This window comes from Phialemonium atrogriseum (genome assembly GCF_030411735.1).
Source record: "Phialemonium atrogriseum strain 8032-3 unplaced genomic scaffold QBC33scaffold_12, whole genome shotgun sequence".
Lineage (NCBI taxonomy): Eukaryota > Fungi > Ascomycota > Sordariomycetes > Cephalothecales > Cephalothecaceae > Phialemonium > Phialemonium atrogriseum.
In genome coordinates, this window is record NW_026848149.1 from 773,993 (window position 1) to 791,653 (window position 17,661).

Below are 17,661 nucleotides of genomic sequence, written 5' to 3' on the forward strand. Positions count from 1 at the left end.
TTTATTGTGTGTCTTGCCCAGTCACAAAACAAAACGCCCCACAAATAACAAAAACCCCCCCCCCCCCCGCCCGCGGGCCCCCCCCCCCCCCCCCCCCGGGACGAATACCGCCGAGTGCAGAGAGCTCACGATGCCCAGTCCCCTTCGACGAATGCAAGCTTCATGTGCCGACCGAGGTCGAGGAATGGCCACAGGGTCGTGCTGAACGGGTCAGCGTGAACTCGTTCGGTATCGGCGGCGTCAATGCGCATGTACGTGAGGAAGGAGAGAAGTAATTTCGACGTATTCGTGAGCAAGGTTCGCTAACCCACCACATCTAGGTCATTCTTGAGTCCCCGCGGCAGTTTGGCATTGCCGATCGCCATCGCGCTGCTCCCGCAAATGGTGTAAAAGCCAATGGAAACGGAGTCGCCGCTCACATGAAAGAATGTGAGCTGAGCAACGGCAATGGTGTAAAAGCCAATGGAAACGGAGTCGTCGCTCAAAAGAGAGATGGCGAGCCGAGTCTCGTGCTCTTCTCGGCGTACTCTGCAGCCTCGGTCGAGGCGCAAATCGACTCCTTCCGCGAATACACCAAGGGCACCAGTGCTACGCTGCACGACCTTGCCCACACCCTGGCAAACAGGCGAGAGCAGAAGCCTCACCGCGCCTACGCAGTGACGAGCGACGTCTCAGACATTCAGGCCTCGCCAACACAAGTTGTTCAACCGCAGTCCGTCCCCCGCGTCGCATGGGTTTTCACGGGTCAAGGCGCGCAGTGGCCTGAGATGGGCGCTGAGCTGATCGCCACCAACGCCACGTTCCGGGCCACAGTCCGGAAGCTGGACAAGTTCTTGTTGTCACTGCCAACGCCCCCGCCGTGGACCATTGAGGGTACGTGAAAGAAAGAAAGCCTCATTGCCCCAAGAAGTCCGTGCCGCGGAGCGCTAATTAATAACATCCATTCACAGGCGAATTGCTTAACGTCGAGGGCGCCAGTCGTGTCCACCGGGCCGAGTTCGGCCACCCGCTAACGATTGCCGTGCAGATAGCGCTGGTAGACGTCCTCCGCTCCTGGGGCATGAAGCCGGACCTCGTCCTGGGGCATTCCTCGGGCGAGATGGCTGCTGCGTACGCCAGCGGCGCCATCACTGCCGAGGGTGCCATGGCTGCTGCTACCTTCCGTGGCACGAGCAACGTTTCCTCCGACCGCAAGGGATCCATGGCTGCCATCGGCCTCGGGCGGGAACATGTTTCCCCGTTTCTCGTGCCTGGGGTCGTCATTGCGTGCGACAACAGCCAGAGCAGCGTCACGCTGGCCGGAGACACGGAGGCGGTGGAACGCGTGCTGGGAACGCTAAAGGCCGAACAGCCGGGCGTGTTTGCGCGTCTCCTGCGCGTCGAGAAGGCTTTCCACTCCCGTAAGCAAACTATGCCCCCCAAGTTTTCCTAACCCCCTGCCCCCCAAACCGTGTATATCGGAGCGCCCGATGACGCTAAACGGTTACGTTTTAGATCACATGCGAGAGTATGGGTCCGACTACGAAGCCCAGATCACACCATTCGTGCACAGCGTCAATCCACTGATACCCATGTACTCTTCTGTCACGGGCAAGCGTCGGATTGGAGATGGAGCTCTTGAAGCCGCTTACTGGCGCGAGAACATGGAGAGCCCAGTTTTGTTCAACTCTGCGCTACGCGCCGCGCTGCGTGACCATCCCGAAAAGACTGTCCTGGTTGAAGTCGGCCCGCACCCGGCACTCGCTGGACCGATTGGTCAGATCCTCAGGGACATGGGCCGGCCAGACGACGTTCACGTCGGCACCCTCGTCAGAGGCAAGGGGGCCCGGCAGAGCCTTCTCCACTGTGCCGGAAAGTTGTTCCAACACAACGTGCCCGTGGACTACTCCGTCTTGTGCCCGCCGGGCAGCTTTGTCCGAGACCTCCCGCGCTACCCCTGGCAGAAAGACACTACACACTGGTTCGAGCCACGCGTGGCGCGCGAGTGGAGGTTCCGCGAGCATCCGCCGCACGAGCTCCTCGGGAGCAGGGTGTTCGAGACCACGAGCGAGCCCTGCTGGAGAAAGGTGCTTGCCCTGGAAGACGTGGCCTGGCTGGAGGGACACGAAGTCAATGGCCAGATCGTGCTGCCCGGTGCGGGATACATCGCCATGGTGGGCGAAGCCCTCCGGCAGCTCGAGGGTGGTGAAACGACGTATAGCCTCAGGAACGTGCGCATCGCAGCGGCCCGAGTGCTCGAGGCGGGTAAGACCGTCGAGTTGGTGACGAGTCTCAAGCCCGTCATCATAGACGCGTCGGAAGATTCTCCCTGGTATACCTTTACCATCAGCTCCTTCGACGGGACAAAGTGGGTCAGAAACTGTTCCGGTGAGGCGAGAGCGTCGACGGACAAGTCGGTCCCGCTCCAGACGGCGGCAACTCCCTTTGCCCCCTTCCCGCGAAAGATTGACCACGACGCCTGGTATGGCGTGATGACTCGCGTCGGACTCAACTACACCGGCCTGTTCAGGGGACTGAGATCCATTTCGGCATCCACCAACAAGAACGAGGCCGTTGCCGAGGTGGTAGCAAGAGAGGTGGCCGATAGTGTTGGGCGGTATTCGCTTCATCCTGCCATCATTGACCGATGCTTCCAGGTCTTCACGGTCGCCGCCGCCCGCGGGCTCGGAAAGAATATGACCCAGCTTGTGGTGCCGACTTTCATCGGGGAGATGGTGGTCGCCCCTTGTACACGGGATCTGGAGGTCAAGACCCAGCTCCTCGGCACCATGAGCCGGGGAGCCTTTGTCGGAGATCTGGCGGCGCATAGTGCCGGCCAGCAGGTGTTGCATCTCAAAGACTTTCGCACATCGGCTCTCACGAGCGGCGACGGCTCTGCGGGGGAGCAGCCGCTGATCTCGCAGCTTCAGTGGCTGCCACACAGCGACTTCGCGGACCTGGGCAAGTACATGCACCCAGTGGAGACACAACCGGAGGAATGGCATCTGCTGGAAGAACTCATCATCCTGTGCGCCATCGACCACCTAGAGCGACTTGAGCTAGCCGAGCAGACGCCGGGCCATCTTGGCAAGTTCTTCGAGTGGATGCATGCCCTTGTCCAGCGCTACCGATCGGGGGCCAACGTCTTCGTCTCCAATGATGCGCACCTGGAAGAGCTGAACGGCGACCAGAGACTGGCCAGGATCGACGAACTAGCCGTCCGGGTCTCAAGCACGCGGTACACGGCATTCTCCACTGCGATCCACCGCCTCTTCAAAGCAGCCCCTTCCATCTTCGCAGGCGAGACCCATCCGCTGCACGTCTTGCTCGAGGACAACGTGCTCACCGAGTTCTACAACACCGGAGATGTCCTCGACTACGCCACCGCGATCCAGCTCATTGGCAACACGACCCCGCGACTGAGAATTCTCGAGGTCGGTGCCGGCACTGGCGGTACCTCGGCCAAGATCATGCAAGCGCTCCAGTCATCCTACGGGGAGCGCCTATACAGCAGCTACAAGTACACCGACATCTCGTCTGGATTCATGACGGCCGCCAAAAAAAGGTTCGCCGACGCCCAGAACATCGAGTACGCAGTGCTCGACATCAGCAAGGAACCCCTGGAACAGGGGTTCCAGCCCGGCAGCTTTGACTTGATTATCGGCGCCAACGTAAGTTATGCTCCTTAAGATGATGCATGCTTGCCTCTCCCATCCATCCAGCCAAACTCACACTTCGCTTTCGTCTAGGTTATCCACGCTACCCCCTCTCTACCAGTTACCCTTAGCCACCTGCACACCTTGCTCAGCCCGGGAGGACGAATCTTCCTCTCGGAGCTTTGCCCCGGTAAGTCGTCATCTCTACCATTTAACCCCTAGCCTTCTTTTTTCACACGGGAATCCGAAAATTCTGACCCCGATTTGTGCAGAAACAATGTTTGTGAACTACGTCATGGTATGTTTAGACCCCCGATTAGCACCCAAAAGGATAACTAGAGAGCTGACTGAGAATCCCTAAAGGGCTTCCTGCCGGGCTGGTGGCTCGGTGCTGAGGACAATCGGGCGGAGCAGCCGTGGATCTCGCCAGAACGCTGGACGAAGGAACTCGTGGCGGCAGGATTCGAGAAGCCCGAAGCCGTGGTTCTCGATTATGCCGTCCCATACCATACCAGCGCAGGAATCATAGCTTCACGCCAGAGCAGAGAGACCAAACCGGCAAGGGTGACGCTGTTGTGCCACACTCCCGATGGGCCCTACGTTGCCGACATGCGGCAGGCTCTCGAGGCATTGGACATCGCCGTTGACACCTGCCGGCTAGGCCAGGATTTGCCCGCCCACGATATCATCTCGCTTTTGGATCTCCAGGAGGAACCCCTGATCCACGGCATGACGGAGAACACTTTCGCCAGCTTGATCGGGTCCCTGAAGTCGCTCAAGGCGAACATGCTCTGGGCGACCCGGGCCTCGCAGGTAGACTGCGAGGACCCCAGAGCCGCCATGATCCTGGGCCTCGCCAGAACGGCTCGCAACGACTTGTCCATCAAGCTGTTCACCGTCGAGATCGACAGCGCCACGCCCCCGTCCACCGCGAGCGAGGCCGTCGCCAAGATCCTGCTCAGGGCCAACTCTCCGCACGTCGACCCCCAGCACACGAGTCCCGACTACGAGTTTGCCATCTCCAACGGCGAGATCCTGGTCCCCCGGCTCCACTGGCAGACCACGTCCGACTCGTTCGCGCAGCAAGTCGTCCCAGGAATCGAGGAGGGCGGCGCCACCACCCGAAAGCATATCGATGTGAACACGCCAGGCCTGCTCCACACCATGTGCTGGAAGGAAGCCAAGATTCAGACCCCTGGGGATGGCGAGGTGCTCATCCAGCCAAAGGCGGCCGGTCTGAACTTCCGGGTTCGTAATATTTCCTTAAGCGCTCTGTGATTTGCCTGTCCTTTCTATCTGGTATCCACGTAGGTACCGAGGTATGTACTGACCCTTACCACGTTATGTTAGGACGTCATGATTGCCCTCGGCATTCTCAACCACAGCCCGGCGGAGATGGGCTTCGAGGGAAGCGGCATCGTTCGGGCGGTAGGCCCCGGAGTCCAACGCCTCTCGGTGGGTGATCGTGTCTTGTATATGGGGAGCAGTTGTTTCTCGACCTACTTGACGATGCAGGCAGCGTTGTGCATCAAGATAGACGAAACGATGAGTTTCGAGCAGGCCGCGGCGCTGCCCGGTGTCTACGCCACTGCACTCATGGCGCTGGTCGACAAGGCGAATCTCCAAAGAGGACAGGTACGCATCCTTTGCGCGGCGGATAGCCTGCCTTGTCCCTATCTCCCTCTTCTCTTTTACTCGACAGCTGACGAAATCCTTGATGCATAGTCAATCCTTATCCACTCTGCATGTGGTGGTGTCGGCCTGGCCGCCATTCAGATATCGCAGATGATAGGTGCAGATGTAAGAGTCCCCAACCCCGGCCCCCCGCTCAAATTTCTAGCAGATATGCAGAAACTGACGGTTCGTGGCAGATCTATTGCACAGTGGGAAGTGAGGCCAAGGTCCAGTACCTCGTGGAGAGCTACGGCATCGAGCGCACCCGCATTTTCCACTCCCGGGACGCGTCATTCCTGGCCGACGTCATGGGTGCGACCGACAATCGCGGAGTCGATCTGGTGCTTAACTCGCTGTCTGGCGATCTCCTCCACGCCTCGTGGATGTGCGTCGCCGAGTTCGGCACCATGGTCGAGATCGGGAAGCGAGACTTCCTGCGGCGAGCAAAGTTGACGATGGAGCCTTTCGAACAGAACCGCACCTTCATCGGCTTGGAACTCCGCCTCCTCTCCCAACTCCACCAGAACAAGGCAGCAGAGTAAGCTTCTCTCTCCTCCCTCCTGTTCTCTTAACGCGTGGGAAATGGAGTGGCCAAACCATGATCAAAACATGCTAACTCGTCGTTTTTACAATCGCAACAGCTTGCTGAAACGCTCCGTCGAGTTGGTCCGGACCAAGGCAGTCCGCGGCCCACCCATCGATAGCGTGTTCCCCGCTGCCCAGATCCGAGACGCATTCAGGCACATGCAGACCGCTCGACATATTGGCAAGATCGTCATCACGCTGCCCGAGGATCCGCTGGAACTGGAGTCGGTCGTGTCCAAGCCCACGCCAGCCTTCCGTCCGGATCGCAGCTATCTCCTTGCCGGCGGCCTCGGCGGCCTGGGACGATCGATCGCCACGTGGATGGTGGAGAATGGCGCACGCAGCCTGATCTTCCTGGCGAGATCCGCGCGAGATAGCAGCCCGGAGACGCGTGACTTCTTGGAGGAACTGCGTTCACAGGGCTGCTGGGTCCAAGTGGTTGCCGGCAGCGTTAGCAATCCGAGCGACGTGCAGCGGGCCGTCGATGGCGCTGCTAAGCCCCTCGCCGGAGTCCTCAACCTATCCATGGTATTGAAGGTGCGTCTCCCATAACATGCACGCTGACGTGGAAAAAGAAAGTTCAAAAAGGAGAACTGACCAGATTTCGCCCGCCCCAGGATGTTGGACTCGGCGAGATGACCTTTTCGGATTGGACAGCGGCCGTAGAGCCCAAGGTGAATGGCACATGGAACCTGCACAACGCCAGCTTGTCATCCGACCTAGATTTCTTTATCTTGTTTTCGTCATACGCCGGCTTTGGCGGACACAACGGCCAGGCCAACTACGCGGCCGGCAATACCTTCCTCGACGCCTTTGTACAATACCGGCACCGAAACGGGCTCGCCGCGTCCGTCATCGACGTCGGCGTCATGGCCGACGTGGGCTTCGTGGCCCGCGACACCCGTCTGCTCGAGCGCCTCGAGAAGACGGTCATGCGCCCGGTGCGGGAGCAGGAACTTCTCGACACCTTGCTCCTAGCCAAGGAGAGGTCCAAACCCTCCTCTTCTCCTGCGCGGCGGCCGCGCAACCAAGTAGTGGCGTACGAGAACCTGAGCCAGATCCTGCTCGGGCTTGTCACCACCGTTCCCATCTCCTCGCCCCTCAACCGGGCTAGCTGGCGACACGACGCGCGCATGAGCATCTACTACAACCACGACCAGTCGGGCGACGAAACGTCGACTGCTACGACCTCGGAGAAGGCCAGCCTGAAGGCGCAACTCGCATCCGAGGTATCCGAGGAGGGCAGGACGGCGACCATCGCGAAGGCGATCGCGTCGGCCCTGGCCAACTTCCTGATCAGGGACGAGGACAGCATCCCCATGGACATGCCGCTCGAGAGTGTCGGCATAGATTCGCTGGTCGCCATGGAGGTGCGGAACTGGATCCGCCAGCAGGTCGGCGTGGAGACGCCCACGATTACCATAGTCCAGAGCCCGTCTCTGTTGCGCTTGGGGGACGAGGTTAGACAAGCCATGGCGGATCGCGCCAGTTCTTAGACAACCTGGTCATTCTCATATTTCCTTAGTTAGTATATAATAGTATTTTTGCTACTTCACTCGATTTAAACGTGCATTCTCTCATGGTTTATGCCTAATGTCGTACGACGATGTGGACCTTGGTCCTGGGGCGCCTGTGCATATGACCGATAAGCCCCTGCATGCGTGTTGGCTGTTGGTCTTATGAAGGATCGGGAAAAGCAGGGATGTTGACCAATGGGAGCGACACACTCCTCGCATCCCGCCCCCTGTCCTCCAGCACCTACCTAACCTTATGAGGCATAAATAGGTGTCCCCCATCCTCCTTCTCCACGTCCCCGCCAACCTTCGTTCAGTCCTCATTTGGTTCGGCAAAAGTGTACCTGCCTTAGCCCACCATGGCGTCTCTCGGAACCGCACTCGGCCTTCGCGCCGCTTCTGCAGCCTCGAACAACATCCCCAACCACGCACCGGCCTTTCTCTGCTTCCACTTCATCTTCGCGTACGGCGTTCTTTCCTCGCGGACGCTGAAACAATGGTACGGCATCGACCACAACGAATCGCCCCGATACGACCTCGCCAAGTACGGCGACGAGGCGGTAAGATCGGGCAAGATCACGCAGAAGCAGCTGGACATGCTCCAGCGCAACGAGTCCGCGCACGCCAACGCCGTCGAGAACTACGCCTTCTTCCTCGGAGCCATCAGCTTTGCGACTTTTGCGGGCGTCGACCGGAAGTACGTCAATCGCGCCGGGCTTGCGTATACGGTCGCGCGGGTCGCGTACGGGTTTGTCTACGTCTTGATCGATCACCCCCTGTGGAGCCAGATCAGGGGCATTACCTGGTGGATAGGCAATTGCAGCTGCCTTTACCTGCTTTGGCAGGCTTCGGGGAAGTTGAACCAGGGTTTGAAATAATTGGTTCGAAGGGAAATTTGCCATGAAGATGGCGGAGAAGGTTCTGAACAAATTGGCTGAACATGGGGGGCATTCTCGGCATCGGGGGCTTGGGGATATCGCCAGCCCGTCCTAATCAAGCCCGTCAGCATTCCGATGAGGACGGTCTGGTCGCGGCTGAAGCAAAAGGCTCCCAACGAGGCTGTAATCGTTTCTCGGGGTCCATGTAATGACTACCCTCGCCCAAACTTAAGCACTGATTTCACAACAATGCCCTAATTTATGGCGGTCTAGACTACCCTCTAATGCTTGGCTGGTACTCTAACTGCCTACCGCTTAATCCAATCGAACTGATCCTTTAGGTACATGCTCGCTCGCAAGTCACCGGACCTGGCATGACCTTCGAACAACTCTACCCTGGCGGCACGCCCGCAAAGGCGCCCCAGCTTGCCGCTCTCTTCCGCTGAGCGAACCTCTTGGTAGGTCACCGTCCGAAGGAACTTGCCCACCCAGAGCCCGCCCGTATACCGTGAAGCACCTCTCGTTGGCAGCACGTGGTTCGTTCCGATACACTTGAGTAAAGTCAGTCAGCAAAATTTCTCATACCAGGAAGTTCCCTGCGCAACCCCCAAGCCAAGTTCTGAACTCACCTTGTCGCCGTAGGAAACGCAGGTCATGGGTCCCAGGAATAAAGCACCGTAATTCTGCATCTTGTCGAGTGCTTCCCTGGGCTTCTCCGTGAGGACTTGGACATGCTCATACGCATATTCGTCCGCAATCTCATACGCTTCGTCCAAAGACTCCGCCAGCACGACCTCGCCAAAGTCTCGCCACGAGACACTTGCAATGGGGGCAGTGACAAGGCCCTCGAGCAGCTGATCGCAGAGATCGATGGTCCGCTTTCCCACCTCCACAGACGTGGTGATCAGCACGGCAGGACTATCCGGTCCATGCTCAGCCTGTGATAGCAAATCCGTGGCTATCATGAACGGGTCCGCGGTCTCGTCGGCAACAATCAAGACTTCGGTAGGCCCAGCAAAGAGATCAATGCCGATCTCTCCAAACAGCTGCCGTTTCGCCTCGGCGACGAAGGCGTTACCGGGCCCGGCGATGAAGTCGACCTTTGGAACCGTCGCCGTGCCGACGGCCATCGCTGCGACGGCCTGGACGCCGCCTAGAACGAAGATCTCATCGGCGCCAGCCAGGTGCATGGCGGCCACTGTTGCGTTCGGGATCTTCCCGCCCGCCGGTGGCGTGCAGGCAATTACGTGCTTCACGCCAGCAACCTTGGCGGTTAGAATGGTCATATGCGCGGAAGCGAGAAGGGGGTAGCGTCCTCCGGGAATATATCTGCGCGTGGAAGCAAAGGAATTCAGCATGAGATCGGTGAACACGTGGAAAAGTATGGAAGAGGTCTCTCTCTTACGCTCCGACGGAGTTGATGGGGTTGTTCTTTTGCCCCAGGAACACACCCGGTGTCATTTCGACCTCGAAATCCTTCAGCGACTCTCTCTGCGCGACCGCGAAGGCCCTCACGTTGGCCTGAACCGTCTTGATGTCCTCGATAGTCTGCGCCGGGACTTGAGAGATGGCATGCTCAACCTCCAGCTTTGACAGCTTGAACGACCCGGGCGACCATCGGTCGAATTTTTCGCTGTAACGGCGGACAGCCGCATCTCCCTCGAGGCGGATACTATCAATCACCTCCTTCACGATGCTCGGCACGTCAGCCGGCGAGCCGTTGGTTGGCTTGGCTGCGCCGGTGGCTTTCTTGAGGTAGGTGGGCGACATGATATTGATGCTACAGTAATAGCAGATGGTTACTATTGGAGCGACTGATTATTAACTATTCCCCGTTCAGGTGCAAGGTTTAATTGTAATGTATGTACCAGTCTCAGTTGTATGCTAATTAGACATCGCGAGCTTCCCCCCACCTTCTCCTCATCTTCTCCACGGACGGCTCTTGTTTCCACCAGCTCGGCAATAATTAGCCCAGAGCTCAATTCCGATTACCCCCGAGAATGACACTACATGGGAGGCCCGCCCCCCCTCCTGCCCGATCGGATGATGTGGGCGGAAAACGAGCTACCCACCTACAGTAGGAGCCCCACCCCATTCAGTCGACAAACAATCCCCCGTTAACGAACAAGTGCTCTCCGTTTACCCAACGGGACCGCTCCTCGCACAGAAACGCCACCGCATACGCAACTTCGTCGGGCCTCCCCATCCGTCTCGCCGCCGGCGTGGCGTCAATGGCCGGCTGCAGAACCTTCATCGCCTCCTCGCCCGCACCCAAGAACCCCTCGGTGGCGGTCGGGCCCGGCGACACCGCATTCACGGTGCAGCCGTACTTGGGCGGCAGCTCCCTCGCCCACACCCGCGTGAACGAGTCCACCATGCCCTTCGTCCCGGCGTAGATTGTCTGCAGCGCGGGCGGGCCGCGCGCGCTCACGGAGCAGATGTTGACGATGCGCCCGCTGCCCCGCGTGAGGTGCGGGAGCGTCTGCTGGGTCAGCAGGAACGTCCCGCGGCCGTTCAGGTTCACCAGCGAGTCCCAGTGCTCCATCGTCTGCTCCTCGAACGGTAGGTTGATGGCGAGGGCCGCATTGTTCACCAGGATGTCTATCCGGCCGAATTCCTCGACTGCCGCTGCAATCAGTGTCTTTGGGCCTTCGACAGTGCTCAGATCCGCGCACACGGCCGTGGATTTTGTCGGTAGCTCGGCTGCCGCTGCCGTGGCCGCTGCAGAGAGCGAGGGGAAGGGGTAGTTGAGCACGATGTGGGCGCCGCGTGAGGCGAGCTCCTTGCCGATGGCGAGGCCGATGCCGCTGCTACTCCCGGATACAACCGCCACCTTTCCTGCCAATGTCTGCGGCGTGGACGATGCTGAGATGGCGGCCGCCCCGGCAGACTCCGGGAGGACCGATATTGGAGTGGACATGGCAAAGTATTACCGGGGTTAAATTGGATTCTCCGTGTTGGTTCGATGGCTTTCCGAGGGGTGGACACGCAAATATTTATTCGTCTTAAGAAACATTTGTCCCAATGGCATGGAGTTAATTATACCCCGGGATTTGGAAGGAGGTTCCTACAAGGAGCGGCCACCGTGGTGCGCGGCGGGGGTGGACTTGGCACGGGTTTCCCAATGTCCAGGGGCTTTCTCCTCTTCGGGAAGGGGGGAAATGTCTACCGCATCGAATTCAGTGCGGCAGTATTACATAGCATCTGATCGGAAAACTCAAAAGCTCTCCGGCTGGCAGGTTAAACATTCCAATTGGCTGCTACGCTCCGAGCATCACCTGTATCGACGCTATGGCAAGCAATAATGGCAACCACACGTTTGCACGCCCTGATCTCCCCCATCCTTCCCATCGTCTGGCAGGGTAGTGCCGAGTACGAAACTGCCCGAATCGGGCGTGTCTTCAACCATCGCCGACCGTCACGCAATCCCCTCGCGGTTGTCGAAGCTGTCAATGAGGTCCACATCGTCGAGGCCGTCCGGCTGGCCAACAAGCTGGGCTGCCGCGTGTCGGTCCGGTCCGGAGGCCATAACTGGGCCGCATGGAGAGTCCGAGAAGGGGCTATCCTGATCGACCTGGGAAACTATCACGAATTTTCTCTGGATGAGGATACCGGTGTCTTAAGGTATCCCCCAGTACTACTGGAAGGACGGCCAACGAGCGTTTAAGTGCCTGGGGCCGCATGTTCCCCGGCGGCCACTATCCGGATGTTGGACTGGGAGGGTTTATTCTCCAAGGCGGCATGGGTTGGAATTGCATGGTCAGTAAGGCATCCTGTTGTCTCCTAACCTATCCGACTTGCATTACCATGTATTGACCGGCCGCAGAACTGGGGGTTTGCGTGTGAGCGGCTACTGGCTGTCGACGTCGTGACAGCAGATGGTAGGCAGCTTCACAGTAACGAGACGGAGAACAGTGAGCTGCTTTGGGCAGCTCGCGGTGCTGGACCTGGTAAGTGAGATGAATCTGGAAAGAGGCCACCGAAGTTTGGATGACGCAGGCTGCTAACGCGACCATACTCTCACCTGAAGGATTTCCCGCCATTGTGACCCGGTTTCACCTGCAGACGATGCCTGCGTTTAGCCACGCCCGTTCCGCCGCTTACACGTACGAGAAAAAAGACGCACGCAAAGCTCTGGAATGGGTGACACGGGTAAGCACCACACCATCGCCCGCGGTGCTTCGTCACCTGTCAGGCGCCTTGCTGACCTCCCACCTTGGTAGATCACTTCAAACTTCGACGATGGTACGGAGATTGTTGCCGTTGCCAATTATCCGCCCGGGCTCTCCGATGTACATGTCACGGTCCTCTTCGTCACATTCAAGAATAACGAGGATGAGGCGCGGACCGCCTTGCAACCGGCGCAAGACTGTGCACCTCCGGGCTATATACACTCCTGGTTTCTGAAGGAGACCTCGGTAGCACAGGAATATCACGACCAGCAATCGGCATATCCTGAGGGGCACAGATACTGTGTAGACAACTGCTACATCGCAAATGATGCCGATATCGTTTCGGTTCTCGAGGGCGCCTTCACGTCGCTGCCGTCTAAAAAGACCTTTTCTCTTTGGTATTCGATGGCTCCGGGTTCGCGCCGGAGCTCCGAGGACGGGACCATGAAGGACATGGCCCTCTCCATGCAAACAGACCATTACTTCGCCGTCTATGCCATCTGGGAGGATGAATCTGACGATGCCAGATGCCAGTCTTGGGTTCGAGGCATCTTCAAGGAAGCAGAGAAGCACTCCGAAGGTGCTTACCTAGGAGACGCTGATTTCCAGGTCCGCAGAACCAGGTTTTGGGGCGAGAAGCAAGGCCGTAGGCTTATGGACATCAGGAAGAAGTGGGACCCTCGCGGCATGGTCGCGGGATACTTGAATGCTGGAGACATGAGTGGCACTGAGAGTCTGGAGAATGTGCACGAGTGGGAAGTAAGGGATCCTCTACAGGTAAACTGATTGTATGCAATGGCATATCGAAAGCTATCTAGTTAGAGACTAAAGCCACCGTCGATTATAGAATTCTGTCCAGTTACGGTCTTGGACGCCACAAATGTCTTCACCTGTTCCGCAACGTCCTCAACTGTGGCAAACCGTTTCAGCTTGTTCGCCGCCTTGACCGCCTCAAGCCGTGCTAGGGGGAAGGAGAGTCCCCAGTCCTGCGGATTGTGGAAGTCAGTACTTGACTATTCTGCATCGGACAGCAGTGCCAGATGAGAGACAAGCATGTGAAAATAGGAGACACATACAGTCAATAGAACACCTGGCGAGACGCAGTTCACCCGTATTGACGGGGCGGCTATCACAGCTAGGGATTTGATGAGGTGGATCTGTGCTGCCTTTGTGACGGCATATGACTAGGAATGATCAGAAAACGTTATCACGCCAGAGGGGATCGGCCAGCCACTGTGCTATCACATACCAGACTGCTTCCGCTCGGCTTGCAGCCTGCAATGCTTGCCGTGCTCACGAATACAGCAGATCCCTCCTCGCGCGCGTTGCTCTCCTCCAGCCATCTCCGCGCGGCGTGGAAGAGCCACAGGTGTGCCTTGACATTGGCACCAAAACATCGATCCCAGTCTTCTTCGTCTACTCCATCTTCCAAGTCAGAGAAGTCTCGCATACGAGTCCAACCAACGTTGGAGACGACAACATCAAGACGCCCTCCCGCTGCCGCCGTTGCTTCCTCAACGAGCCGGATAACCTCGGATCGGTTGCAGAGGTTGGCCTGGATGGCTTGGAAGACCGGCGGCGGTAGTGTCGTGCCCGCGGCGTGGCTGGATTCCCAGGTATCTCTGAGTTCCTGTACAAATGCGGCTGCCCTTTCCACGTTATTGGAGTAGTTTATCGTGACGCTCATCCCCATCTCGAACGCAAGCACGCGGGCAATTGCCGCACCCAGGCCGGTGCTGGCAGCCGTTACCAGGGCGACCTTACGGGCAGATGGCTCGGGAGAGGTTCCCATTGTTGATTTCTTGGTACGAAACGCGATGGGCGACGAAGCGAAGAAGGAATCATGCCCAGATCTTAGCTTGAGGCCATCTTCTCAAAGAGTCCGCCCGCCAAAGCCCCTGTCAACACTCACCATGGGAATACAGGGTTACAGGGGGGTGTTGGAGAATGGGTCTATCACATGTTCCGGGATTTGCTCCAAATTTTTCTCCAAATCTCGCTTGAATCATGCTTGATAGGGGATCACCCCTGACCCCGCCCACATCTCGCCCACATCCCGCCCACATCCCGCCCCGCATCCCGCCCCGCATCCCGGCTGGCGGAGACCTCCACATTCGGATGCGCCCCGGTGGTCGGCTAATGTGGGAGCACCACACAGGCTTCGCAGCAGCGCCCCAAACTAATGTCCCGACCCCCAAATCGGACGTGGAGAGCGCTCCAAATGAGGGGGCCACATTGGAAATAGTGACCGTCGGCCTAAATGGGCGACTTTCTCGGATTCGACTCGGCTCAGTGAAGGCAGCAGAAGCCAAAGACACTCTCCCTTTCCTTTTTGTTTTCTTCTCACGACCCTATAGTAGGCTTGTTCTCTGTTTGGCTTGTTCCTCATTCCCCGGTTACATTTTTCAGCCTTTGAGCAAACACGCCATGGCGTCTTCAACGCATCCTTCAGCCACAAACGGACTACCCACGACCGCTAACGGCAATGGCAAGACCGTCTCTCATGGCCTCGATATTGTCATTATTGGCGCCGGAATTGGTGGGCTGACCGCCGCCATCTATCTCCGGTACCAGGGCCACAGGGTGACGGTGCTGGAGCAGTCTCGCTTTGCAAACGAAGTCGGAGCGGCCATGCATCTAGCCCCGAACTCGAACGGGTTGCTGAGACGGATTGGTATATTTGCCGAGAGGGTGAATGCCAACTTGATGGAACATGTGAGTTGCAACAATTCTCCCCCAGACCTGTGTGCAACTCAGACAATCGTGCGCGACTGCTGATATCCCATTTTGTACAACGACAAGGTCACCGAATATGACGCAGAAAACAAGCTGCTGCGAGATGTTGACCTAGCAGAGCCCAACAAACTTTGGCAGCATCCTTGGCACTTGGTCCATCGCGTACATCTGCACGAGGAGCTCAAGCGGCACGCTACTTCTCCTGATGGAGATGGAGTGCCCGTTGTTCTAAGAACCAGCAGCCGTGTTGCTGATATTGACGCTGCCAGTGCCACCGCTACTCTAGAGAGCGGGGAGCGTGTGCATGGCGATGTCCTAATCGGCGCCGACGGGGTGCATGTTAGTCTACGTCCTCACTATTGTTAATCGTGCCATCAGTCCTGATTATTTGGATGCTGTATGCTGACGAGACGCCCGCTGCTGTCTAGTCTACAGCTCGTCCTAAGGTTCCCGGGGGCGATATCACCACCAAAGCGTCCGGCAAGAGCGCATTTCGGTTCCTCGTTCCCCGCGAAGTTGCGATGAATGACCCGTTGACGGCACAGTTCGCATCGAGAAACGGCCAGCTGATCATCTGGTACGGCCAGGATAGGCGTGTGATTATGTACCCATGCGACTCGAACAGACAACTCAACTTTGTATGCGTCCACCCCAAAGAGGAGAGTGAGACGGACGGAGCAAGCGGTGAGTGCCCCTGATGATACCTAATAGGCAATTGCTCGAGCAATGCCCCAGTGCTCGAGGGTCATTGGGAAGAGCGGAAGTGAACGAGAGACTGACCACCACTAGAATGGAATACCACGGCGAACAAGATCAAACTGCTTGAGGTGTACAAAAACTTCGATGCCTCGCTCCTGGCACTCCTAAATAAGGCGGAAGCAGAGACGCTCAAGGTCTGGGAGCTCTTGGACATGGATGTTCTCCCAACCTGGGTCGAGGGTCGCCTGGCACTTCTTGGGGATGCCGCTCATCCATTCCTTCCCCGTAAGTACTCAGAAACGAAGAGCATGTACTGGCTCACTTCTGATGGCTAATTAATAAATCCACAGATCAGGGACAGGGGGCTGGCTGCGCAATGGAAGATGCGGCCTCTCTAGCTGCTGTCCTGCAACGAGGCACCACGGCGGAAGATGTTCCCGAACGGCTGCGGCTGTATGAGAATATCCGCATGCAGCGCGCCAACCGGGTGCAGGAGTACTCACGACTGGCTGGGCGTGACCTCGGGGAGAAGAAACTGGACAGTAAGCAGACAAACACTCCCCGTCTCTATACCAGAACGCTGACCGGGCGGGCTTCGCAGTGATGGAGTACACCAATTACAATTTTGGGCACGATGAATGGGACAATTCCACGAATCTATTCCGCAAATGGGGCTGGGCCCGGAAACCACATCTCTACTGGAGAATGCCTGTTTCGTTCGGCCCCTTCCCCGGCCCACGTCAGACCTTTGACGGCAAGCCAAGAACGGCGACTCACTCAACCTTCACCACCGCCTCGATCAAGTTCAAGACATCTCGTACTCTCCTGCAGAATCTCTTCCCCTCACCATCGTTCCGCTTCAAGACCCCCGGCACGGTCGCATACGCCAGCTTCTCGCAGACCACGCTGAACAAGATGGAGTGGCTTGGTGGCTCCGGGTACCGCCACTTGGGCCTCTACATCCACGGCGTGCAGTACGTCAAGGACAACGGGGACACGGTTGACGGCACCTTCTTGCCCGTGTTGTTCGAGAGTCTGACAGATCCCATCGTCAGCGGGCGAGAGGAGCTGGGGATGCCGAAGCTCTACTGCTCCATCGACGTGTGGCGTCGCGAGAAGAGCTACAGGATACAGACGGGTTGGCAAGGAGCCAACTTCGGCTCCCTGGTCCTGGAGGGCTTGACTGAAGTGGATCCGGGCGAAGATAAGGGGACCATCGGAGGTGAAGACGACGAGGGGATCTTTGCGTACAAGTACATCCCCAGCGTGGGAGAGCGTGGCAAGGCGGATGTGCAGCACGCGACGTTTGTCCCGCACGCCGAGGAGTCAAAGGTCGTTCCTAGTAGGGTCGAGAAGGTGTACCAGGCCCGGAAAGGAACCGTGTCGTTTGATCCTCTCGACTGGGAGGCACTCCCAACGCTGCACCACGTCATATCAAGACTGGCCGAGATCCCTGTCTACGAGGTTATCAGCGGGAAGGTAGTTGAAGGGGTGGGTGTCCCGGATGTTTCGAGTGCGAGAAGGATGGATTGACCATGCTGATTTCTGTCCTTCTCATCTCTTCTGTTCTTCTGGGTCGAAGAGGGGGGGGGGGGGGGGGGGGGGGGGGGGGGGGGGGGGGGGGGGTGTGGGGGGGGGGGGGGGGGGGGGGGGGGGGGGGGGGGGGGGGGGGGGGTGGGGGGGGGGGGGGGGGGGGGGGGGGGGGGGGGGGGGGGGGGGGGGGGGGGGGGGGGGGGGGGGGGGGGGGGGGGGGGGGGGGGGGGGGCGT

General features: G+C 58.4%; 7 protein-coding genes across 7 annotated transcripts in view; 4 read left to right on the plus strand and 3 right to left on the minus strand.

The window, feature by feature from the left end:
- Positions 1-7,459, plus strand: part of QBC33DRAFT_569878 (putative polyketide synthase) — a 9,247-nt gene extending 1,788 nt beyond the window's left edge. Inside the window, exons 4-15 of the mRNA XM_060430549.1 lie at positions 139-251; positions 321-873; positions 951-1,400; positions 1,495-3,650; positions 3,729-3,825; positions 3,908-3,933; positions 3,999-4,883; positions 4,986-5,270; positions 5,361-5,435; positions 5,507-5,847; positions 5,951-6,431; positions 6,512-7,459. Of these exons, the coding sequence (XP_060283765.1) occupies positions 139-251; positions 321-873; positions 951-1,400; positions 1,495-3,650; positions 3,729-3,825; positions 3,908-3,933; positions 3,999-4,883; positions 4,986-5,270; positions 5,361-5,435; positions 5,507-5,847; positions 5,951-6,431; positions 6,512-7,390 (6,341 nt within the window). The 3' untranslated portion in view covers positions 7,391-7,459. The remainder of the gene's footprint in view (positions 1-138; positions 252-320; positions 874-950; positions 1,401-1,494; positions 3,651-3,728; positions 3,826-3,907; positions 3,934-3,998; positions 4,884-4,985; positions 5,271-5,360; positions 5,436-5,506; positions 5,848-5,950; positions 6,432-6,511) is intronic.
- Positions 7,460-7,669: 210 nt separating this feature from the next.
- On the plus strand, positions 7,670-8,615 carry QBC33DRAFT_71048 (uncharacterized protein). Its single transcript, XM_060433009.1, has 2 exons — positions 7,670-8,491; positions 8,560-8,615. The coding sequence occupies exon 1, from the start codon at positions 7,768-7,770 to the stop codon at positions 8,284-8,286; it is 519 nt and encodes a 172-aa protein (XP_060283766.1). The 5' UTR covers positions 7,670-7,767; the 3' UTR covers positions 8,287-8,491; positions 8,560-8,615.
- On the minus strand, positions 8,595-10,157 carry QBC33DRAFT_619652 (putative histidinol dehydrogenase protein; the record flags this gene model as incomplete). The annotated part of the gene is made up of 3 exons (XM_060432745.1): positions 9,692-10,157; positions 8,916-9,615; positions 8,595-8,837 (listed from the first exon to the last, which is right to left on the minus strand). The coding sequence occupies exons 1-3, from the start codon at positions 10,054-10,056 to the stop codon at positions 8,595-8,597; spliced, it is 1,308 nt and encodes a 435-aa protein (XP_060283767.1). The 5' UTR covers positions 10,057-10,157.
- QBC33DRAFT_587026 (uncharacterized protein) lies at positions 10,013-11,398 on the minus strand. The gene has a single exon (XM_060431502.1). It carries the CDS (start codon positions 11,204-11,206, stop codon positions 10,382-10,384), a length of 825 nt encoding a protein of 274 aa, XP_060283768.1. The 5' UTR covers positions 11,207-11,398; the 3' UTR covers positions 10,013-10,381.
- Positions 11,399-11,590: 192 nt separating this feature from the next.
- On the plus strand, positions 11,591-13,444 carry QBC33DRAFT_587028 (uncharacterized protein; the record flags this gene model as incomplete). Its single annotated transcript, XM_060431503.1, has 5 exons — positions 11,591-11,910; positions 11,955-12,045; positions 12,113-12,236; positions 12,317-12,438; positions 12,510-13,444. 5 exons carry the CDS (start codon positions 11,591-11,593, stop codon positions 13,242-13,244), a joined length of 1,392 nt encoding a protein of 463 aa, XP_060283769.1. The 3' UTR covers positions 13,245-13,444.
- QBC33DRAFT_538628 (uncharacterized protein) lies at positions 13,274-14,417 on the minus strand (the record flags this gene model as incomplete). Its single annotated transcript, XM_060427910.1, has 3 exons — positions 13,708-14,417; positions 13,535-13,642; positions 13,274-13,444 (listed from the first exon to the last, which is right to left on the minus strand). The coding sequence occupies exons 1-3, from the start codon at positions 14,248-14,250 to the stop codon at positions 13,277-13,279; spliced, it is 819 nt and encodes a 272-aa protein (XP_060283770.1). The 5' UTR covers positions 14,251-14,417.
- A 222-nt stretch (positions 14,418-14,639) lies between these two features.
- On the plus strand, positions 14,640-17,426 carry QBC33DRAFT_611163 (uncharacterized protein; the record flags this gene model as incomplete). Its single annotated transcript, XM_060432439.1, has 6 exons — positions 14,640-15,173; positions 15,261-15,533; positions 15,623-15,857; positions 15,984-16,178; positions 16,244-16,435; positions 16,495-17,426. Exons 1-6 carry the CDS (start codon positions 14,886-14,888, stop codon positions 17,424-17,426), a joined length of 2,115 nt encoding a protein of 704 aa, XP_060283771.1. The 5' UTR covers positions 14,640-14,885.
- Between the last annotated feature and the right edge of the window lie 235 nt (positions 17,427-17,661).

Excerpts from the sequence above, each read along its gene's own strand:
- QBC33DRAFT_587026 (XM_060431502.1), bottom strand. The coding sequence starts at position 11,206 with ATGTCCACTCCAATATCGGTCCTCCCGGAGTCTGCCGGGGCGGCCGCC.
- QBC33DRAFT_71048 (XM_060433009.1), top strand. The coding sequence starts at position 7,768 with ATGGCGTCTCTCGGAACCGCACTCGGCCTTCGCGCCGCTTCTGCAGCC.